The 24,450-nt window shown below is 52.4% G+C and overlaps 1 protein-coding gene across 9 annotated transcripts in view; it reads right to left on the bottom strand.

Annotated features, from left to right (window-relative positions):
• MGAT5B (alpha-1,6-mannosylglycoprotein 6-beta-N-acetylglucosaminyltransferase B) overlaps positions 1 to 24,450 on the bottom strand; it is a 71,381-nt gene that overhangs the window by 24,691 nt on the left and 22,240 nt on the right. For all 9 annotated transcript variants that reach the window (XM_041123752.1, XM_041123751.1, XM_030014836.2 and 6 more), the window contains 6 exons: positions 19,566 to 19,710; positions 7,896 to 8,008; positions 6,464 to 6,537; positions 4,855 to 5,025; positions 3,837 to 4,001; positions 2,980 to 3,149 (listed from right to left, as the gene is read on the bottom strand). In XM_041123752.1, coding sequence (XP_040979686.1) covers positions 2,980 to 3,149; positions 3,837 to 4,001; positions 4,855 to 5,025; positions 6,464 to 6,537; positions 7,896 to 8,008; positions 19,566 to 19,710 — 838 coding nt within the window. The remainder of the gene's footprint in view (positions 1 to 2,979; positions 3,150 to 3,836; positions 4,002 to 4,854; positions 5,026 to 6,463; positions 6,538 to 7,895; positions 8,009 to 19,565; positions 19,711 to 24,450) is intronic.

A 24,450-nucleotide genomic window follows, 5' to 3' on the forward strand; every position in this document is an offset into this window, starting at 1 on the left:
TCACGCTCCTGACCTGTTTTCACCCCCACCCCTCCATCACCAATTTTTTGGACCAGGGACTTACTTTTCCTCCTCGTTTGCCTGATCCCCGGCATTTCAGTCCCAATCCTGACCACGGCCTCCGGGCACTGCTGCATTGCAATCAATATAGATGCTAATAATGAACAGCTCTCAGATAACTACCAGCTGAAGTGTACACACGCAGACCTTCCAGTGATCCCTTGCCAATGATCAATACATGTAGAAAAATCAGCTCAGAAATTTGAAGAGACAAAAAACAAACCAGGAGAGAGGTTATTCCGTGCTGAATAATTTATGGGCGCCAGCCTTTGCTCCATGAAGGCTGTGCTGGGCAGGAACAGCTACAGCTCCGAGCCAGGAAAGGAGCACGGGGTGCCAAAGAAAAATAAACAAGAAGTGGACTCAATATTTCACACTGCTGAAGCAAAATATCCTCAAACCCACCCCAACACCGGTGCCTGCCCTGCTGCAAGCTCAGCAAGAGACACCTGGGGCAGGAAAGGACAAATTTAGCACCGGTCTACAGCAGAGCAAAGCTTGCTGCTTCAGGAGGTTGCACGGGGACAGGAGGGAAAAGAAATCAGAGTATTTGGGTTGACCCTTCCATGGTGACATGGTTTTAGCTTTGCTTCATCCCCGCACCCCAGCTCCAGCCCCTCACACATCCCCCAGCTCTCTGCATACCAACCCTTGCCCAAAGCTGCGGCTACAGGTAAAGTCCTCTCCAGGCTCTAATGAAGAACTCAAGATTAACTATTAGCACAACTCAGGATTAATTACACATGTTCTGCTAAGCCTCCTGCTCACTCGTGCTCAGGTGAAGGCTTATCTCAGCACTCCTTAAAGCCACCGCTAGTGCCGTACCAGCCCAATAGCAGGGACGCTGCTGAGAGATCTGCAAGCACGGAGCAGGATTGCTGGCACCGCTTGGTCCTCCCCTTGGGGGGGACCTCTGCTCCCCCTCTGACACCCATGCTAACCCATCTCTTGATGGGCTGCAGGAGGGTCCCAGTGAACACTGGGCTCGGTCTGCAAAGGGACAGAGGGGACCGGGCTACAGCCCCAGGTCCTGCCTCCGTTCACCCCAGCCCCATCAACGTGGAGGTGAACACACGACGTGCGTGTCCAGCATTTAAAATGTCATCAAAGCCAGGCACAAGACACACGCTCAGGGAGGTGGGGACGGTCTCTATCGCTGGGACAGAGAAGTGCAAGATGTGCAGCCCCAGCCCAGCTCGCTCACTCCCCGTCGCAGCTACGAAGGGGAAGAGATGGAGCTGCCTCTCCCAGGCATCCCAGGGGACACGTCCAAATCCACGTCAAAGAGGAGGTCTCATCACTGCCAACCAATATCGAAGCTCCTGTGCTTCCAAGAAAGGCAAAATACTACAGGCAGCAACGCAGCTCTCTCCAGAGTCACTCACAGAGGGAAACGAATGCTGCAAAACCCCCCGTAAGACTCAGTCAGCTCCTTCCCCTCATTAAATGACCACCGTGAGGCTCTTCATTAAAAAACACAAACAAGAACCACACAACAACAACACAACCCTCCCAACCATTAACTTCTTTCGTCCTTGAGTACATGGATATTATTTAGCATGTCAATTTAGCTCAGCACGGCACGCGGAGATCGCCACGATGCATGCCCACCTCTTTGAGAAGCTGCTGCCTTTTGCATTAGGACCAGGATTATTTTTTTGAGTTAATTAGTTGGGAGCTAATTCCATTCATTAATTCTGAATGCCGCAGGGGCTGGGTTGGGGTTTTTTTGTTGTTCTTTTTCAGGATTGTTGGGTTTTTTCACTTCCTTTTCAGCATGGCTCATTATGCGGCCAATGCTGGCTTAGCATCACCCAAAACCTGCCCAGTCCCCAAGGCAGCTTCAGGCTTTTCTTGATTTATAACCCATCTAATTTGCATTTTCCCTGGCACTTGCCCTCCACTCAAGATGTCTCATAGGTGGCGAGAAAACCTTGCGAAGTTACAGGAGGCAGCAGCGTCAGCCCAGTAATAACAGAACTGCATCAGCAGAGAGGAACGCAGCACACGGCTATCTTTTCCCTCTCAGTTTTTCCATCTAATAGTGGTCCCTCTGGGAGGCAGGTTGCTGTCTAGAGACACGTGTAGGGTGGCCCGGCGTAGCTGTTTGCACACTCTCACCCTGCATCACCTCATAATCCCACGGCAGATAAAGCCCATCCCTCTGCGGGAAGTGCCCCCCCAGCAGCAAATTCCCCCGCAGGTCCCCAAGCCACCACCAGCACCTCCTGAGGAGGGACTCCTTGGTGGCTGCCACCCCCCTGCCAAGGATGCAGGTTATTTTTGGCAGCCACCCCAGCTGCCTGCCTTGTGGTGGAGCAGGAAGGGAGGGAGGGAGGGAAGGAAGGAAGGAAGAGAGCACAGTCGCTGCTCAAACAACGCTGGCGAAGCCACGGGGATTGAGTGCAGGCACGCACGCTGGGAAGAGCCAGCGACCTGCGGGACACCTGCACCCTGCAGCCACATGGCCACCAGCCCTGCAGAGAGCATCCCTGGGGAATGGGGGGGTAAAAGGAAGCCTTTCCCATACGCAGCTCTAGGCAGGCGTCGGGGGACACGGGTGATGCTGTGTGCTGACACCAGGGGATTAAAGCTGCTCAGATCCAGGACCAAAGGGCAGATCCCTGCCCCAGATATCTCCACATCAGCCCCATACAAAGTCTTACTTTGTACCAGTCCTTCCCACCTTCCTGGAACGCAAAAGGGATGGGATTGATCCTAGCCATGATGCTGGTGGTCTGCACCCACCGAATGCTTGCACCAGTACAGCACCAGCGCTGCCCAAGATGCACGTGGTGGAAAAGCCGCCCCTGAGCCTTTGCAGACTTCGTGCTTTCATGCAAGACCTCAATGCGACCACACGTGCAGGGGACAGACCCTCCTGGGGGGACTGCGCACCCATAGCACCGCAGCACCCACCTCTGGAGCTCCTTCAGGGAGACTGTGACCCTCAGGCTGTGTCCCAGGAGGAAGAGGGCAGCCAGGATGTCAGCCCACTGCACCATCTCGCCCAGCGGGCCCCCCTTCAGCACCCGCGGACTGAAAACATCCCCCGACTCCTCCGTCAGGAAGCCGATATGGATCAAGATCTGGAAAGACAAGGAGAGGGGTCAGTGCTGGAATGGGTGGTGCTGGGGGAAAGGGACAATTTGAGTTTTCCAGCCCAAAATGACTTATGGTCCCTGATTCCCTCCAGCTCTTTTTGCACGCTGTAATTACTCAGGGAAATCAGTCGAGCGTAAAGACAAGTGATCTATGTCCAATTAGCAAAGACCCAATAGTCAGAGTTTACCAGCTCCCATCGACAGACGCTCTGTATCTTGGGACCAGGTTCACGTTCCCGACGTACACTGCAATCCAGCTCACGGACCTAAGCCGGATCTGCCGGCACACAGGCACCAAAGGGCAGGGCACCGCAAAAACACGAATGGGAGGGCCAGCAACTTCGGCACCTCTGCAGAAGACACGTGCCAGACTCCCTGCCTGCTGCTGATGGCTCTCTGCCAGCTGGACACTGCCTCCAACCCACCAGGACCCATCTCCAAAATTCAGCCCATTGTTCAGCAACACCAGTCCTGCGATATCCCAAATGCATGCGGAGTCGTGCCCGTGGACTGCAGACCGACCCTGTAGACCCACGTGCTTCCATAAATGAATTTTCCTCCCAGCTCGCTCACATCCCAGCTGTCTCCGCTCCCCATGTTCCCAAAGGCTCAGCTTTTCCGTCTTCCCACCATGACCACCCCCCCCCCCCCGCCCATCCAATTTGCTCATACGTGTTTCTGGTCCCTTTGCCGGCCCTTCAGCTTCTGCTCAAGGCGCCGAGCCGCCCGCAGCCACTGCTGGGCCAAATGCCGGATCCTCTTCTTCATGAAGCTGAGGGACTCCTTGCCCGTGCCGATCAGCTCCAGGAGGCGAGCCAGGTCGCTCTGGAAAGCTGCCTAGGAAAGGAGCACGCTCTGCATTTTGAGTGAAGGGAAAGCAGCCACGAGAGGAGCCCCTGGGCTGCCGCGGGGGCTGGCGGAGGTTTGCCCATTGCAGCTGAGGTGCTATGGGTCCTTCCTGGATGGACAGCTTCCCCTGGTGCCGTCGGACCTGACACCAGAGCTCCTCCACTTAATGCACCAAATCCCAGGGGCCCCGCTGCACCCAGAACATCTCGTGACATCCCGGATTCCTCACTACAGGAGACACATGGACCTGTTGGATTGGGTCCAGAGGAGGCCACGAAAATGATCAGGGGAACACCCCTCCTATGAGGAAAGGCTGAGGGAGTTGGGGTTGTTCAGCCTGGAGAAGAGAAGGCTCCAGGGAGACCTTCTTGTGGCCTTTCAGTACTTAAAGGGGGCTTATAAGAAAGATAGGGACAGACTTTTTAGTAGGGTCTGTAGCAATGGGACAAGGGGTAATGGTTTAACACTAAAAGAGAGTAGATTCAGACTAGATAGAAGCAAGAAATCTGTTACGCTGGGGGTGGTGAGACACTGGCACAGGTTGCCCAGAGAGGTGGTAGATGCTCCATCCCTGGAAACATTCAAGGTCAGGTTGGACGGGGCTCTGAGCAACCTGATCTAGTTGAAGATGTCCCTGCCCATGGCAGGGGGGTTGCAGTAGATGACCTTTAAAGGTCCCTTCCAACCCAAACCATTCTATGCTTCTATGAAAACCCAGATGAGGCATCATGGCCCTGCTGACACTGCTGGCTCTGGGAACATTTATTTCCAGCAGCCTTGAGGCCATTGTGTCTCCCTAAGCCCCCCGGGATCGGCAGGACACAGGCTGCCCCCACCTTACCTGCACTCGAGGCAGCGATGGGGGGGAAGGCAAAGCCGCCGTCCGGTTTCGCCACGGCAGGGGAGGGCAGAACCACTCGACTTCGCTGAGGTAGATGAGGAATGAGCACTCGGTGCCGTCCACGCCAAAAAACGCATAGCAAGGGTCGGAGGTCCACCTGGCCCTCATCCACTGCAAGGGGGCAAAGAAACAAGCGGGGCTCGTCCTCTGGCCGGGAGAGGACGCAGCAGCCCTGCAAGCCGCCCCTGCTATGGGCAACCTCTATTCTCCATCACCTTGCTCTAGCACAGCTTCCCCTGGTGCCACCAGACCTGACACCAGAGCTCCTCCACTTAATGCACCAAATCCCAGGGGCCCCGCTGCACCCAGAGCATCTCGTGACATCCCGGATTCCTCACTACAGGAGACACATGGACCCCAGGGGCAAAGCCATTAATCCCTAGGAAGTGATGCGCCACAGGGTTTTCTTCTCATTAGGTTTGCTGGGGAGCGAGCCGAGCTGCTGATCTCATCGCCCCGGGTGCAGCAGGGCGAGGAGACAGATCCACCGGTGGTCCCCGAGGATGATTTCACATGAAGAAGAATAACCAGCGACCAGAGCAGCGATTTATCATCCCCCGCAACGGCTCTTGCCGGCCTCTCCCTAATTCAACTACAAAAACAAATCTACTCAGGAGACAGGTCGCTGCGCCCAATATGTAAAATGCAGCAATCACCCGGACAGAAGATCGAATTACAGACTTCCACAATTAAATTACATTACGAATTTACTCAAATCATGGAAGGAAAGGATGCCTAGTACCAGGGGAAGAGGAAAATACAAACCCCCGGTATCATTTTAATATACCTTTCAACATCTTTTCAGGGAGACTGGGCCCTGCAGAAGCCTGAGCTTGAAGCAGGAGGCTGGGAAGGGGAGGGAAGAGGGAGATGCTTTTAATTAGATCATGTAAATATGCTCCCTGACAAAGCAATCACACTCCAGGCCAAATGCCAGGCTGCATTCAGGTGTAAAGAGCAGGTTGGGTCAAGCAGGACATCCTATTTGAGATGGAGGTCCTGGCCACCTCAACCAGATGCTTTTCTGTGCAATGCTGAGATTATTCCCCAGACACTAGCTAACACTCCAGATATTTAAAGACGATGTGACAGTGCTTTCTCCTCACCGCGCTTCTGTCATTAAACAGAAACTACAGGCAGGGAGGGCTGCAGGCAGAGGTGGTCTCACGGAGCTGATTCTGCTACTGCCTGCACACCTCTAGGCACCATGTTTTCAGTGTTCCATACGACTGAAACTGAAGGTATATGCCCTATTATTGGGGGAAAACAGTTACATTCGTATAGCAAAGGTTCCCAGAGGAGGTCAGACACCTCCCTTGTGTTTTCTCCTCGGAACACAGCTGTGCTTTGCTATCCACATCTTTGGCTCGGTTCCATCTTCTGCAACGGGCCATACCTTTCCCATTTTAAAGCAAACGGTTTCATTCTGGAAAGCATCCCCCTCCCCACTTCCCTTCCCAGTTTAACCCCTGGGGTCATCGCTTTGTGCCCTTCCTAGCAGCTTCCACCCAGGTCGAGACCTTCTCCCAGACAGAGAACCCCGACTCACCTCCACTTTCCCAGCGCAGTCAGGGTACTTGGGGTCCCTGGGCACCTCGCACTGGTCCCTCCTGCCTTCCACCACTGCAGAAAGACAATTTTGGCATGGGGAGAGCCAGGACATGCTGGCGGAGCAGCTAGAAATGCTGGGAGGGGAAGGGATGGGACGGGGCTGCCAGCCCCCAAGCATGTTCATTGGCACCGCAGCTGGGCCAGCAGACAGCCCCATCCCACTTGATGGAGCAGGACACCGAGATGTGAAGCATCTTCCCCAAGGTCAGGGCGGAAACAGAGGAAACCCCCCAGCCCTGCTTTAATGCCAAGAGCATGTTCCCCTTTCCTAAATCTCATCATGTCTCTTCATAGCACCTCCCTGCTGCTCTCAGCCTGGTCCAGACCCCAGGTCCCACCTATCTATGCTCCTGTTAATTAGCCATAAGCAGGCTGCAGTACCTAAGGAAGCACTTGACAGTCTTTATGCTGTAAACTTGCAATAAAAATTGTCCTGCTGAGCTGTCGAGAGAAGACTCAGCCCCCAGGGTCAGCCCCGGAATAAGGCACAAAAGTGGCTAAAAAAGTAATAAGATCTTTTCTTCCTCTGTCATTGGATTAATAAAAGACATCACCCCTCCTATAAGCCCTCCTTTGCCTATAACCGAAAAAGCATGAGGTGGAAGAGGCAATGGAAGCATCTTCTACTTGATGATGCCAGCCCAGATGCCAGGAACCATGCAGCCATGTGGAGAAACATCTGGAGAGCCCAGCTGCCCTCCCAGCACTGACGGAGTGGGATGGGAACGTCTCTCCTGGCGCTGGATCCCAGCCCCTGGGCTTTGGATCCAAACCGCCACATTTTTCTATCCAGGTGTTTGTGCTGGCACTGCTCCTCATCTTTAATTCTGCATTTAATTCTGTGGCATTTATTTCTGACAGCAATTCAATTTGTCACCATTCCTCCCCCTTGCAGGCATGAGTTTTCCCAGGTCTTGCTCCTCTGTAGCTTCATCTCCCCGCTCTCGAGTCCTCCTGGGCCAAGCGAGACAACAATTTTAGGAGAACATTACTGCTGTCAGAGACCACAGAGAGCGGTTCCCTATGCAGACTCCTTTTCCAGCCTTCCTGGCTGTAATAGCAAGGTGAGAGTCCTGGAAACTTCCGAGAAGGCTCAGACCTCACTCAGGACCTCCTCTCCCTCAAAGAGATGGTGTGACCACGTGCTGCATCTGCACAGATTTGGACACAAACAGCCCTAGGAGGTCTGCCGAAGAGCTTCAGGTGCCCTACTTTGTCCTGCAGACAGGAGTGAGTTGGGTAACCTCAGATCAGCATCCATTCCCCTGCATTTTCACCAAATTTTTCATGGTAGGCTTGGCTGGATCTCCCTATTGCAACCGTATAACACATAGGAGGTTTGGAGCATGGGGACCCCCGGGGACACTCACCTTTCCCGTTCAGGAGGCTGTTCCGGAGAATCTGATCTACTTTTATTGCGATGTCCGAGACGTTTTGAGCTATAGCTTGGATCCTCTCCATCAAGCCAGCTGCTGGCTGGAACCTGGGAAAAAAAACCAAATAGACCCTGAAAACTTGATGTCTCCCAGTGGTGACACCCAGGGGTGCTTATAGCAAATATGCCATCCTTGGAAGCTGCCAGCAGGTTGAACTTAGCTCCAGGATGCAACATGGGAACGCCTGACCCAGTGTGTACCAGGCAAAGAGATCATAGCTTTCCAAGAGGTTTGATTAAAAACCTATGTAAATCAGTATTCTGCCATTTTTTGCAGTGCGCTGATAAACACGGATACATCTGTGCATTTTACATGGGGAAACATTAAATAGGCTGGAAAAAATTGGTTTTCTTATTTCAGACGTGCTATGTTTGAAAACCCTCTGCTGTGATTATTGGCCTTGCGGTGCATGTAAGAAGCCGTGCTGGGAAAAAAGGGAGAAAAAAACCCAAAAATACAGAGAAAGGAAGGCAAAACCAGAGGAGGGCTGAGGAAGCCTGTGGGCCTGCAGCAGACTGCAGACAGATGCAAAACACGCAGGACACGTGGATGGCCTCAGCCAGCCCATCCACCAAAGATTTAGGCGAGCAGATTTCCAGGTCCCCCGGCGAGAAGCAGCAGCGAGGGCTGTGTGGGGACAGGGTGCCGGGGCGAGTGTCTGCAGCACTGCGTGAGCCGGGGTTGAGCTGGGTATTGCAGCCCCAGCAAAGCCTGCAGGCACCTTCCCATCAAGGCTTGAGATCAGATTCCAGCAGTTTGAATAGCTGCGTATTCCATCTATCGAATTAAACCTTGCAATCAATACCGTCCTGGGTAAACAGCACCATTAAACTCATCTACATAACACATTGCGTAGACAGAGCGACAGAGCACTGTAAAGAGGCCGGGTGTCAATTAAAACCTGGTGTAATATATAAAAGGGCAAGAGAACTCAATCCATCAGCAGTGGTGCCCTGCCAGGCTTGACAAGGAGCAAGCTCTCCACCTCCAGCACCTCGCCTGCCACTTCCACCGCAAACAACAACCACGTCTCGACGAGCGCGGTTATCACAGTAAATAATTTCCCCTTCTGCAGCACCTGGGTCATAAGTTTTTCCTCCTACGGCTGCTGAGATCATTATAATACAAGGAAATGTCATAAGCAGTGAGCAAAACCAAAAGGGCTACCTTGAATACTCTTGGCACAAAAAATATGTGCTGATGTCAGGTCCTTCCTGGTGAAGTTTTATGTTTGTTCTCCAGATCAGTGAACCCGAAGGCTGGGATTTAAAGTACCTCTGTCCTCAAGGCTAAAAAAATCCTAGTTTTATGAACCGATACTGCTTCAGTTGTTGATTTAAAGTCCATTCGCTAGCAGCGAACAGCCCACATTTTTCCTTCTGGCATGGTTTATGACCATCAATATTCAGCCCGTATACCTCCACAGGGAGCCACATATCTTAGGCTTTTAAGAAATAATAATTAAATGCAGAGGACACCATTGCCCCCAAGTAACTTCCAACCTTTGCAGAGAATAAACCCCAGGTACCCTGCCAGCTACTGTAACCGCTGCAGCAGGGAGGTTGCTCATGAGGCCCTGGTAAAATATGGGCACAAAAATGACCTGTGATAAGCTCTGCTTGTCAGCATGGTTCCGAGGAGATAAAATGCTCCCAGTCTGAGGGCTGCACAGCTCAGTCAGCCCTGAAAGCTCACAAACCCCCATTTCTGCAAACCTTTTTCCACTGGCAAGCAGCCATCAGACCACGGAGGTGATGCATAGGCACTCAGTAAACAGGGAACAGCTGGCATGGGCAGTTTAGGAGCAAATGTCACAAGGATGCAGTGAATTCAAAGCCAGCGAGCCCAATCTCCTGCTCCAGCAACAGGAGAGGGACGTTGGCTTGGTGGAGACGTTCCTCAGGTTTCTCCATAGCTCATGACAAGGAGAGAGGATGAGCACAGCCGCGGAAGCCCTGCTCCTATGCTTCAGAGCACCTAGATTAGCCCATGATCCAACTTCTGCCTCCTCCCAGAAGCTATCCCAACTCTCACTTGGGTCAGAACCCGCTCCCAAACACCCAAGTAATTAGGCGAATCTCAAAAGTCAACAGCAACCTGGGTCCCCTTTTCTTCTCTGATGACCTCCAGACCTCAGCTCAGCCAGGGCTGAGCACTGGGCACCTACGAACACGTTCAAACAAAAATCAGGATCGTTATCCTAAATAAATGGCTTTCTTCCAGCCTAAGTCATGCTGGAGCTCCGGCTGCAGCAGCAGTTTCCACCGGGTGATGGACCTGGCCCACCACCTATGCCAGCTTGCCCAGTTCTCGCAAGCTAAAGCTGCTCCCCAAACACAAAGATTTCAACTCAGAGACCTTTGATGTAAAATGTATGTCTGATCATCACACTCAGACAGGACTTCCAGTTCTCGCAAACAAGACAGCTGTCTCTCATGGGCTCCGTGAGGCTCTCCCCAAAACGCAGAGGGTTACTGCAAAGTGACACAAAAAACGTCTGACATGGTTCTTGATCTATATTAAGAAGACGGACAAAATGGTAGAAAATGTCCCTCCAAAATAAGAAGCCAGGCTCAAACCTCCCACCACTTGCATGCTCGTCACCCAAATTCGTCATATCAAACTCCAAATCCCCATGATTTTGAGTGAGGGATTTCATGCTTGGGGCAAAGAGCCATGCTCCCACGTTGGGAGCACTGATGGGCCTCGGTGTTAACACTAACACGGGCAGCACTGTCAGCCGCCTCGGTGATTTTATCTGCTGCGCAACAAGGCTATCGCTTGAGCAGCAAATTTCGTTTAACCTATTAAAGAGATGACAAAAAGGTTAAGCATAAGTTACATCACCTATCATTACAGTGATTTGTCACCTGGGCAGAGGACAAGAAAATAAGACACTTAAAGCAAAACCTCAAACGCAAAAAGGTTTTCTGTAGCTCGTCAGAATTTGATGCCTTATTCTTAGTAACTGGAGACAGTGGGAAGGACAAGGTAAGTGGCTTTTTCTGCTCAGTGACAGCTAAGCAGAAGGGGAATATCCCACCACGTGTCTCCATCCGAGGTGGGATGCCAGCACAGCTTCCATCAGCCCAGCGGAAAGAACTCACTTCCAGCACTACCACTGCACAGGGAGCAGCGACAGGCTTTTTTTTTTTTTTTCCTTGTTGCTTTTTAAATTTTTCTATAGCAACAATATAAATGCCACCAAAATGCGCTGGGGCTGTGCCAGCTATTGAAACTATAGTAAATTACTATGGGTTTTCTAGAACAAATTTTTCCCTGGGACCTTAAAACCGTTTACTACAGCAAATACAGTACTTTTACTTCTAACCATCAATATTGATTTCATCTTTATTATTTTCAGATTTATATTTCCCCATGTTGATTAAGATTCAGATCACACTGTGCCTTATAATGCATTGTATACAGTATTCATCTCGTTTCAAAAACTGCTATTAAGATGTATCTTTCCCCACTGGCAGATCATTTGCCATATAATATAGCCGGAGGTTGAGTTTTCCTTTACTTTTTTATGCATTAATTTGGTTCCCTTCACTTTGTCTCTTGTCCCCAACCCCGCAGCAGCAGCTCAGATTCAGCCTGTTTATCCCTTTACAAGGCACTGTATTTTTATTGCCTTTTATAAAAGTGGCATTATGAAAAGATGAATCTCTTTCTATTTGTGTGTTGTCTTCATAATACAAGGCCTAAACATATTTGCTTGCTCATCCGATATTTCTTGCTATTAACTGGTGAAAGCAGTGACTTTGGGAAGACCGATACAGATGGAGAAAAGCAGATGTTTTGAAGATAATACATCAACAAATGCAACGTTCACACAGAGCAGTTTACCAAAGGATTTCAACTTGCTCATTACAATGTCTGCACTGCCATTTGCCTCTTTAAAGATCTTTTTTTTTTTTTTTTTCCCCCCCCAAAGACCCAAGGTAGAGCAGAAAGCAGCTGGGAAGGGTTCCCAGGGCTGGTGCTGGGCTCTCACTGCTTCCCTGCTCCGGGGACACAAATCACCCTCTGATATCCAGCCCCATGACAGCCTCACTCTCCAGGACAGGGACCTGAAATCCCAGAGGCGGCACTGATGGATAACCCTTCCCAGCAATGGGAAAAGGGCCCTTCCCACCCTCCTGGCTCCTACTGCAGCTTTTGAGGTGCTGCCCATTAGAATAGCTGGGGTGTTTCCTGGACAAACGAACCCCTAGGGCATCTCCAGCGGGTCACCCTGTGGGCTCCGGCTCCCCTCCTCATCCATCCATCCTGGTGGGACAAGCTCAGAGTCACCCAACAGCTGGTGGGGGATGAGCCAAGGAAAGCCGAGGGGTCCCCAAGGAAGTGGGGAAAAGCCCTCATCCAAGTGCTGGGTAACTAAAAAAGGTGATTTAAATCTCCAAGAAGATGGAGCAATTAAGAGCTTCACTCCTCTGGCCTAAGAGAATCCAAGTAAACCTCATCGATGCCAGAGGCAAAACTTTTTTCAGGGATCCGTGCCCTTGTGTGCATCTCTGCATCCTCTCCGAGGTGGCTTGCACCCGAAAGGCCGGGAGCTAGGGCTGTCCGCGGGGAAGAAAGCAAGAACACAAACACGGATACAAGGGGATTACCAGGCAGCTGATGCTCTCCCTAAAATTTGGGTCACAGTCCCCTGACACCAATGCTCCCAAGACTGGGGTGTACCAGGAGAGGCAGCAGTGGCTGGGCAAGTGCCCTGCTCATGAGGCTCAGCTGTGTGTTTTTGTGTTTGTTTGACTTGTAATCCTGGTTTTAATCCTCATAACTCTGGTGCTGGAGCTGTTACCCTAAGCTTGGATAAATCACCTTGGCTTGGTTTGAGCTGGTGGCCCATGCGGTGGGGGGTCAAGCGTGCAGGGTGCTGTGATGGGGAGTGCGGGGAGGGTCCCGTGCCCTGCTCCACTTGGGAAAGGCTCAGACCCCAGGGAGCAGAGCAAAAGCCCAAAGCCCTGGTTGCTATTAGCTTGGCAGGAATTTATAGCAAGATTAAAGGCGGGGGGGAGGGGGGAAGCGCTGGGGATGAGGCACAGGACTTGTCGCGTTGCTATCCCCAGCACGGGCTCTGCCAGGTCTTTCAGCTCCTCGGTGCCTTTCCTAATATCAAACAAGGACAGGGATGCTGCACCCAGCTTTGCAACCTCCCCGAGAGCCACGTACAAGAGGGCCCATACCACTGATAAGTGGGTTTATTCTTCACAAGCAGCTCCAGCCAGTCAACTGGATAAAAACTTAAAAAGAAATAAAAATACTACCAAAAAAAAAAAAAAAAAAAAAAAATCACAGAACAGCATATGTTTCCAATACAATTTCTGGTATCTCTGTATACTGCAATCTTTTCCATTACACCTCAGGGTTGAGACAAACAGCTCAGTCTCCCCTCCATGAACACCTGAATAAAGACCTGAGTTTGCTCTGGCCATGTTTGTGCTTATTGGGAATTCACCCTGAGCAAATTTTCCAGAGAATGTGTTTCGGGATGGGAACGTTCCTTGGAAACTCATCCGAAGCAAGTAGCGGATGATGCATGGGCAGAGCCCTGCCTGAACTCCTCCAACACCAAGTTACACAATAAATTGCCTAATAAATACCGGAGTATTTAACTCACTGCAATACTTCCATTTATTTTAATTTCAGTTTACTGTGGGTGATGCTTCTCACACACATGCATTTAGAGGACCAGACCCTGAGCTAACCCAAAGCCTATGGCTGCAAAGCCCAGGGGAGGACACTGCCATTTTAGCAAGCTGGCAATAAATTTCATGAAAAAAAACCAACTTTCCAATCAAAGACAGTGACTTTCCAACATAGGGAGAACTTGCCAGCAAAGTATAACCAAGATCATTAATTAAACTATTTTATAAATGCTAGGAAGTACTCCGAGATCCTTCCCAAACAGAACACGAAGCCGAAGCCACAAGCCCAAACCTTCGCTTTCCTCCTGACTCCCAGAGCAGAACCGAGCTGAGCCATATGACTGGGCAGCAGCAGATTTTATTTATGTGAACATGAGGGATCACGGACAGGAGGGTTATGGGATCATCACTTTGATGTATGTTAATCGTCACTTGATTGGGGTATAAATCAGATATATTTCTCTACGTGCTTGAGTAGCCTGATGCAGGCTGCAAGAAACTGCCTTCGGTGAGCTGTGAAGACATTGCCAGCCTCGACAGTCTCGACTAAGAGGGACCTGCCCAAAAGTTAGACCAAAAATACCCAGTTTTGATCACGATCCCTGGGCCAGGGGATCCGCTGGGTGAGATGCTCTCCCGAGCCCATGCTTTTCTACAGCCCTCAGCCCCACATTTTCTTTGCCAGCTCTGCGTTTCATGGGCACACTCCACTTCATTTTGGAAGGGTTATTTTGGTAGCCTATGTTTCCACCATCAGCACTACAGCCCCCCTGGATGCCCACCTCCATCGTGCCCATGCCCCCCAGCTGGGAAGCCCCCGAGCCCATCCCTTTGGAGGGGGCTGCTTGCCCCCAGCTGCTCCAAAACCAGGGACATCTGCTGGAGGGTTAATGGGATTTGATTTTCCTCATAGGGCAAAATCAGACACACAGCCTGGGAAAAGGCACACTGGTGCCATGCTCCTCCCCACCGCCCCAGCACTGCCCCGAAACCCTGGGCTCCGCTCGCCCCGGGGACCGGGTGCTGAGGGCTTTCCCTGCGCAAGCCACCCGAAGCAACACAAACAACCACGGCACAAACCCGCCAGCAACGGCACTTTGCCTCCACGTGTTAACGAATCAAGAAGCCTCGTTTGCAAAGCCCTGTGATAAAGCCCCCCGTATCAATTCTTTGGGATGGAAAGGCATAAAATAAACAGAAAGCAAAGCCTATGGCAGAATTAGGTTCAGCAAATTGAGCTGGAGGTGCTGGGGGAGGCACAAGCCTGGGAGCAGGAGGGGAGGGTGTGAGTGACCTGGGCACACACGGGCACCTGTACCCCCACCGCGTTGGCGATGCCCATCGCCCTCCGGCTGCGGGTCTCTCCCAACGAGCCCAGAGCCCCTCGGAGCAAGGAGGGGGGCACATGGATGGACCCTGCTCCCCTGGCCACCCTGCTAGTGGTACACAGCCACCTCTCTGCTCTGCCTTAGCGGGAACAGCAATTTATTTCAGCTGCCCAGGCATAAATTTCCCCATGGCATCCCCTCCCCTGCCCCTGATGGGGACCCCAGACTGAGGGGTCCTCAGCGACCCCCTGCACTGTGCCCATCCCCTCCAAGCTAACGCTGACAGCATCCAGGACTGGGCTGGAGACATCCTCAGGAGCTGGTGGGAAACAACTCACTGCCTCTGCCAGGATGAAATGAGTTGAGGAACCTGAGGAAGGAGAGTGCCAGGGAGGAAGGCTCCCACAGCGCTGGCTGCTGGGCTCTCCCGCCCAGCTGCACCCCCGATGCTGCTCCTGCAGCCAAGCTCTGCTCGCCAAAACAACCACCCGGCAAAGCTGGGCTCGATCGCAGGGTGGGTCTAACCTTCCCTGCGGGCTGCTTCGGGGCTCTCCCGGCTCCAGACAGCTTTCACACCACGTAGCACCAGCCTCACCTTGCAGATGCCATCGCTGAGCCCCGCAACATGCCGAGGAGATGGGGAAAGGTGCATGGAGGGGTCAAAGACCGCTCCGGGCTCACCTGGATAGCAGGAGACCGTGGCATCTGGCAGCGATTTCTCTAAAGCCAGCTAATCAGTGGCGACAATTCAGGAATTAATAGAGCCAGGCTGGCAGGATGCAGGAACATCACCCATTTAGTGTCATATTGTGAGACTTTTAATTACTGGGAGAATATGGAGTCATGTAATGATTACAAGAACAAATACTTAAAGTGTGTGGAAATTAACTGAGCCTTGGCAGTAATTAAGCTTGAAGATTAATCAGTCGTTAGCAAATAACACCCTTTGCAGGCTAACCACTATGTGGGGGAGAGGGATGACCGGGGATGCCGGCGCTGCAGACCCCAGTCTTCCCTGCCGCCACCTCCCCATGGGCACAGGGCAGGTCGGGGGCAGCCCAGCCCCCAGAGAAGGGCTTCTCCGAGCCCCAACGCTGTCGGGTTACGGTGCCAGCTGGGGTCAGCCACTTCAGACCCCCTCCCTCCCTCCCTCCCAAGCGCTTTCCAGCAGGGGACCAACACTTCCACTGCAAACTAATATTTCCCTTGCCCAGTAAATAGCTCTCCAGGAGGCTTCCATAAGTACTTCTAATTTCCCTCCCCCCTGATGATTTATGAGGGTTGCATTCAATTAACAGCGGTATTGATTTTTTCTGCAGCTGACTGGCAGACTGCTTGCCCTCGTTAGGGAACCCATCACTTACCTTCCCAGCATGGGCAGGGGGGAGCCCGGGGAGGACTGGAGAAGGGATCCAACACCCAGGGGCACAGCAGGCTGGTTCACGGGTGCAGCCTGTGTCCCCTTACCCCAGCACAACATACCACAAAACCCCTGGGCAGCTCTTCTAAGGAGGGTATTGGACATTTGGGTTTGCCAAGAGTTTTATCTGAAGCATTGCAAGAGGTTGGTGGGCTACACAGAGAGGCACCTGTAGAGCGTTCAATCAGACAGCACCTACAGAGCAAGAAAGATCTTGGAGCAACTTTCAGCCACTGCCCTGGCAGCTGGGAGGCTTTCCAAGGCAAGTCATTAATTACACCCTGTATATTTAAATTCCTCCTTGCACTTTCCAAGGGGAAAAGCCATCCTTGCCCTCTGCTGGAGCTTTGCTGGAGGGGGACAGTGCTCACAGGCTATTCCGTAAAGCCCACTGAAGCCTTCACCTCCTTCCTCTTCACTGGGGCTCTGCAAATCCAAGCCCTCCCAATTTTATCGGAGATCCAGGGTTAAGCAGGAGAGCACTTTGTAAAAACAAGAATTAATCCACTTCTGCGCAGGTGGAATTGCAAAGCCCACGCTCGCGGCTTTGCTGAGCAGGGAAGGAGACGAAGGCAGCCGCCGTGCTAACCAGAGACGCTGTAAAGAATAAAATCCCTTTGAAATTAGCACCCTTTAATTGTATTATCTTTCGCTGACAGCTTCAAGTCAGTCACTGGTGATCAAAGAGACAGGGAGGGAAGGCAGAAACAAGCCCTTGGTGGAGTCCCGGTGTCCTAATAACGAATAGAACCAAGGCGTCTCCGCGGCCATGGGGCTGATCTGGATTCAGGAGACACCGCTTGGTCCGGGTGCAGTTGGCAGTGCCCGTTCCCCCTCGGCACAGGGGCTTCCCAGGGGCTTCAGCTGGTTACCCCCAAAGGACAGGGACCTCAGCCCCCCCACTCCACAGGGTCTCAGCCCAGGTTTCGCACCAGCTGCTATTTGATTCCCCCCGGGATGCTCCACGCAGCTCCGGAGAGCATCCATCAGAGCAGCAGGGTCAGCCCAGAGCCAGGCTTTGCTCGGAGCAGGGCAGCAGATGGGGTGTATTGGCTCTGCACCCTTCCAGCTGCCTCGTGCACCCCCGCAAAGGAGGGCAGGGACCGGGACAAGCCAAGAAAGGGCACTATGGACACGGGAACACGCGTGGCAGCAGAGACAGAGCTGCTCAAACCCGCTCAAGCCCCAGCACAGCTGTAACAGTACCAACGCATCTCCTCTGACCACAGACCTCAGCCAAACCCTGGGGGCTGCAGGGAAAGAGGGGAGTGCTTGGGAAACACTTCACAAGTGTTCGCAAATGCTGCTAGTGCTTCATTACAGATCATCACACCAATAATCCATCCACAAGAAACCCCGCCACGATGGTTGCTTCATCTGGAGATGCTCTGCCCCATGACCAAAACCTGATCTTCAGAGGCTAGGTGAAAACAAGGAGATGACACAGATCGGTTTTGATGTAGGATCAAGTGAAGGGACTTGAATACACTTAAGGGGTAATTTATAAGGAGCAAAAGGTGATAAACTAGTTGTCCCTGATTTTCTATTCCTGCAAATTAGGACATCTGTAATCTCAACTGCTCAAGCTCATCTCAGCACACACACAAAACCCGAGGCTGTTTTGATGTGCTGGGTCCATAAGCTCCCATCCTCTCTGGTCTCTCCAAGCAACGGCCCTGGAGTCACCAGCCACACAGCAGATCTGAAACACAAGATCTCCTCTGCAGCAATTGCCACCAGTTCACATAAACGCTTTTAAGTTTTTCTCTTGGCTGCTGGTGTACAGAAATTACCATCACCTGAAATTACCGGTTCTTTTAACATGAGATTGGCCAAGAAAATCATCAAATGTGAGCGAGCGCCTTCCAGTCGCTGGCTGTAATAGTCCTGTCCATTCCTCTCCGGGATTACTGCTGTCCTCCTTGTACGCTTGGGTACCAGCCAGCCTCGTAAGAATAAAATCCCCAGCACCTGCCATTACCGAGGTAAATTATATTTTTCAGCAGTTGAAATTATGTTACTTAAAAGGCAAGACCATGCACTCCAAGGCTGCCTGTGCAGCTTTAATTCATGTGTGCACGCAGCACGGCACAGCCTTTAATTACAGGCTCACTTACTCTATTTTCCATTATAGGTGCAAAAGAGACTCGTAAGGAAAGAGAGGGAGAGAAATGGAAATGATGATGGAAACAGGGAGGCACAGGAACCCCCGCTGGCTGTCGAGCGCAGCCACAGCGGGAGGCAGAGGTGGGAATGCCAGGCAGGTACCATTGGGATGCACCGCAGCTCCCGTGCCGGCTCCGGTGGCCCGGTGCAGGGCAGCGCTGACCGTTGCATGTCACGTCCCTGCCACCCACCGCTGAGCAAAATCTACGCTGGCATTTTGGGTTTGCATTGCAAAGTTTGTCCCAAGCGCTGCCCCTTGGTTTTTCCATCTCTGCCCCTCCACATCCAAGTTTCTTTAGTTACCATTTTTGCAGGCCTCGGCATGACAGCCAAGTTAGCATTAATAAGTGTTTAAAGGCTCCCTAAAGCAAAGGAAGATGTCTCTTTAGTAAAAAATCATGACGGGAAGGTCTGACGGCATCTCTCAAGCTGCCGGCCAGGACAGATGCGGTGCGTGCATCACGGGCAGCCAGGACGCCAGCTCTGTGCAGCGAGCGTTGCGGGGCCCGACAGTTTGCTCCTATTTCATTTTAAGCCTTGCTCAACTCCAAGGCTGAACATACCAGCCCTGGATTTCAAACAACAATCATTTCGACAGCTACCTGAGGAATATGGGCACAAAGAAACTGGCCTGAGCTCGCTCTGGGATTTACTGGCAGAGGGAGCACAGCCCACGCACCAGGTACTGCTCCAGCTGTCGGCGAGTCCCACCTCCAGCTCCACCACGGCACGGTGGCGAAGAGACGCCCTCCCACACTGCAACGCTAGCAGCTGGGACAGGTGCCACAAGTAATCCCCAAAATGACAGTAATTTCAGAAATCCCAAAGAAAAGGGTTCCAGAAATGGCAAACAACAAGACAACGACAGATCTGCCCAAGCCCCATGCCCCGGTGGGTTCCACCATCCCCACGCAGCGGCTCAGCCCGACACCGCAGAGCACGTTGGGGTTTTTTTTGCTCCTGCAAACCGCCCCCCGAGCCTGGCACCGCTCCACGGGGTCTGCATGGGGCATCGGTGCGGCCGACTGACCTGTCCAGAGGGAATCGCGCTTCATCCCCTTTGTGGAAGTCAGTGCTATTCTCCAGCCTGGCCAGGATGTCCATCCTCTTCATCAGCATCTCCAGCATGTCGCTCATTCGCCGCAGCACCCCTCGGGACTCCAGCGCGCCCATCACTGCAGGCACACAAAGAGCAAGCGAGACACCGTCACGGGCTGGGCGCTGCCGTGTCAGACCGAGAAAATCCCCTTCCCCACGGCTTCAGCCCCAAAGCTGCCTGCGGTCCCGCACTCCCCAGCCCCACTGATGGGCTCAGTGGTTTATGGACCATCTCGGTGCCCTGCTGTCCCTGATATTCCCCCTCCCTGGCTCTGGCAACAGACCCACAGCCCCATCGTCTTGCCCAAGCATGGGTTAATCCCTGCCTGCCCAAATCCGGCTGGGCTGCTGCAGCTCCCCACAGCCAGAAGTTATACCAGCCCTGGATCCAGGATTCTTCACCTGCCTCTCCGGGCATAAACTCCTGACTTGTCCACCCGATCCAGCCTGTCCTGAGTGCTTATGGGAAACCAATTTGATTCTCAAACACTAACCAAACAGCCTTTCATTTTGCATTTCTATTTTTCACTCTCCAAGACCCATCTAGCCCAGCATCCTGCCTTTGATAGCAGCCTGCAAGGGATGCATAAGGAAAAGCATGGGAAATGGAGCAAATAGGTGGTCCTCCCCCAACATATCCTCCCAGCAGCGCCGGATTTTCCTGTTACAGAGAATTTCTTTTCTACCCAAATCTGCTACAGGGTGCGTGCCCCAGCACTGGAAATAGCTCTGTCTCAAGCGCTGCATCTCAGCAAACCCTCCCCAGCAGGAAAGGCCCCCGATTCCCAGCCCCATTTAACATTCTGCTTCCTACGGGTTTGCACAGCACCGACCTGCTGCTGTGTTGAAAGCGCCGGGGGATACACGAGCTCCTGGCTCCCAGTTTGATCTGCTGTCTAGTGACAGGCAGCCCCGAGCCCGAAGCCAGGGAACAGAAAATAAAGCTCCTGTTTCATCTCAGCGCGGCTCATTTCACGTTAGTAATAACTTAATCAGTGCATAATCCCCTGAACTTCTCCCGTTTAGCTTATCTCTGCTGTTCCACTCACATGTGCTTTTCAAGAGGCAGCACATATTTAATTTAGGGAGCAGCAGGAGCTGGGCAGGCAGTGCTGGGAAAGCGAGCGGCTGCTGGACATCCCAGGTGGCTATCAGGATTTACGGACATCTAATGCAACTCCAAACAGATACAAAACCGGGTCTTGTAAAGCCAGAGGGTGGCTGTGCTGGTGCATCCCCTGGGTCCCCCGCCCTGGCACAGCACCCTGCACCCAGCTCAGCCCCAGCGCTGGGGTGGAGTGGGGCACCCCAACGGCATCATGTGCCAGGGACAGACCTGGCACGGGCTTCTCCTCACTGCAGGAGCTGACACAAGCCGCTGTGCGCGTCAAACAGCGCAGAGACCAGCCTGAACGTGAGGTCTAGCTGGTTTTGGTATTCAGATGAGAGCGGTGCGTATGGCCGTGGTGGGAACCGGCTCCCTCCCCACGCTCCCAGTAAATCACCCTCTAACTCCAGCTCCAGATGCTGCAGCACTGGAGCCACGGCTGCCGGGGGCCGGTTCTCCGGCTCCGAGGGAGGAGGGCTGCATCGGGCACCGCAGCTCAACCAGGGGCTTCGGCACTCGCACGAGCCCTGCCAGGCTCTCACCCCGGCAGGCGCTGGGAAAGCACCGCACCACTGCGGCCGCCTGTTGCTGTCAGACGTGTGGCACATGAACACAGGGTTACAAGCCAACCCTTAACCCCTGTGAGAAGCTGACACCGGGCCAGCCAGACCTCGCCAAAGGCTGTCTTCCATGCTTGGCTGAGATGATCAGCAACACGTTATTTTTTCCTGATGCTATCTAATAAAACAGAAGAAAAATTGAGAGCAAAAGCAATTCCTCCACAAAAAAAAAAAAAATTCATGGAGATTTAAACCAGGCTTTTCCCCAAATGCTCCCTGCACTCCCATGGCAAGAAATTGGTGACTTCTGCTTGAATTGGTGGGTGCCCAAAGTCCTGTGCAGCCCCAAGACCTCCCTGGATGGGTCTGGGAATGCAGGAGCCACCTTTGCCCATCCCACCAGGAAGGTCTCCCAATCTCCTGGTGGGACACAAGTCACAGCCTGTCCCATTAAAGGGCAGAAGTGCTAATCAACTCACAATTAAAAGATGCTGTTGGGGGGGAAAAGTGGAAACTTGGACACTGGAGCTCAGTTTGTACAGGGGCCTCCCCAAACACAGCTGAGCAAACTGGGCAAAGACATGGCCAAGAAAAACAGAAAAGCTCTGAGATGGCCTTAAGTCAGAAAATCCACATTAGTTATTTCCTCACTGGACTGAGCCCACTCCAGTGACATCCTTACCACGGCTGGGCTGTGTTCACGGCTCACAGCTCACGGCACCCTCTGCCCCCCTGCCCCAGGTGGCTTCCAGGACTGACCGCCCCCCCGAATGGGGATTTCTGCTCCGGATTTGCTCCTGCTCTGACATCCCGGCACTGCCAGCGGGTCAGAGCTTAGACCTTGAACTCAGTTTTTGAGCGAGACAGAGACTGCGCATCCTTCTTGCATGCTCCCGTGCCAGTGGGTGAATCTGGAGGTCAGGGGAAGGACCTGATACAACCCCTACAGCTGGCCAGAAGAGCTGAAACCACAATCACCACATTTCCATGGACGGAGCGGTGCCCCTGGCCCAAGGATTTGGATCCCAGCTTGTTTTGAGGGGGTCAGGTCGTGCTCATTCGCTGGGAAGATGCAAGGATCACGTCTGGGAAGGCAACAGAGATGACTGAGAGCCACTGCTGCCTTTGCCACTCAGGGCTGGGCTGTCACCCCAATTTGTAGCCAGGCTGCATTCATTTAATTACGAAGGCCTGTTTAGTGGTGCAGCTCATTTGAAATTTAAATGGCTGCTCGCAAAGCCCGGGCAGAGAAACAGCTCTGGCCCCTGATTAAAACCAAGATACACGTACAGAGCTTGTCCCCGCAGAAGAGACCTGGGAAAAGCCCTTTCCTGAGAAGGTCGGCATGGGTCCCGGGAACCTCTCCAGCCCTGCTAAGGGAGCCTAATCCTGCCCTGGGCAAGGCGGAAAAGGGAAACTGAGGCACAGAGCTATACAGGGCTCACGTTTCCAGCAGGCAGCAGTGAGCCGATGTCCCTGCTGGGCACCCAGGGGTGCTCAGCACCGCGTCCCCACCGCCCGGGCAAAGCTCCCCGGGGATCGCCCCATTGCTCAAGCAGGAGCAGGAGACGGAGATTTCCTGCTGTTTGGCTTTCCCGCTAGCTTCGCCGAGATTTCCCCTCGTGTCGCTGCCACCATCCAATTTCCCAGCTAGTTTTGAGCGATTCCAGGATGCTTTTCAACAGCAAAGCTCTGAGCTTTGCTGTCAACAGTGAGCGGAGATATTCCATCTCCAATAAAGAAATAAAGAAACACCTCATATTCTAAGTAAAAATAGTAATAAAAAACAAATCTCAGCCTTCACTGGGTTATCTTTTCGGGCACCCTGCCAGAAAGCAGAGCTGTCGTGGGGCACATCTCCGCGCAGCCCTCCCCTGGCTCTTGGAGATGAAGTCGAAGCCCTTCCTCATCAACACCTTTTTCTGTTCTTGGCCTTTTTTGTTGTTGTTGTTGTTGTTGTTGTTCCAGAAGCTTAAGGAGGATAACAAGAACGATCTGACATTTTTGGCAATGATTATTACATCTCTTGGAAAGTGTGTCTCATTAAAACCAAAAGAAAGGCGGAAAAGTGCTGAAGCGACTCTTTTAAAAATGCAAGAGCCAGGATTAATTTGTTAACCTGAAGCGGAGACCCAGACACCCGCCGAACGGCTGCTCGGCTGCCTGACAGTGCGTGCCAGCAACAGGGATTCGGAGGATGGAGGCGAGCCCAGCCGGTACCCCCAGCTTCTCCCCTTAAGCCAGTGATGAAGATCCCTGAGACACTTGCAAACAGCACTGCAGGCAGACAGGATAAACCCAAACCCAACTCGATAGCATGAAAACCCAGTAAAATAGTCTTGCGAGCCACTTTTTTTTTTAAAAAGCAAGCAAGCTGCTAATTACAAAGGAAAAATATTCTAATTACCCTTGATAATCAGCAATGATGGGAAAGAAAACACAAGTAAAACTGCTCAACAGATTAATTGGAGTTTGCTAAAGTATGACAGGTTTTTGACAGTTTTCCTGAGTGGCAGCCACTCTTTAAAGGCAATCACTGAACCTGACAGAGGTTTTCATAGCAGCACTAGGAAATAATGATTGCAATCAATCATATCTTACTGGATTTCATGAGACATGCTGGTAAACACAGCAGAGGGAGGAGAATTATTTATGGTGCTTCAGAAGAGCATACAGCTAAGTAATTGGATGAAATCAGGGAAAAAAAAGAAAGCATCCCCTAAGGGTGATGTCTAGTGGAAGAAGAAATAGTTTTTCTGCGAAACCAGTGGAATAGTCAACAGCCAATATGCTCAAATTTGGATGGGTCGAAACCCTAGGGAATTCACTAATGATACACTTGTCTTTAAAATACCTTCTTGGAGTGAATACCTCCCTGGGCAGGCATCCCACCCCCTGCCATTACCTGTCACCGAAACCTCCAGGAACGGGAGCCAGGACAGGCGCACGGATGAGTTTTGCTGCATGTGCAGACCTCGACGCAAGGGTGAAGTTCAATGCCAGATGCCTCGGGGCGACCGTGCAGGAGCAGAGAGCAGCCGAGAAAGCACCATTTCACGGAGCATCTCCAGTGTGGCCACAGCACGAGGGACTCCCCACCGGGCAGCCCAGTATGGGGCTGGGACCAGTGGAGATGATGTGAAGTGGCA

The sequence above is a fragment of the Aquila chrysaetos genome, chromosome 5 (assembly GCF_900496995.4).
Source record: "Aquila chrysaetos chrysaetos chromosome 5, bAquChr1.4, whole genome shotgun sequence".
NCBI classification, from domain to species: Eukaryota; Metazoa; Chordata; class Aves; order Accipitriformes; family Accipitridae; genus Aquila; species Aquila chrysaetos.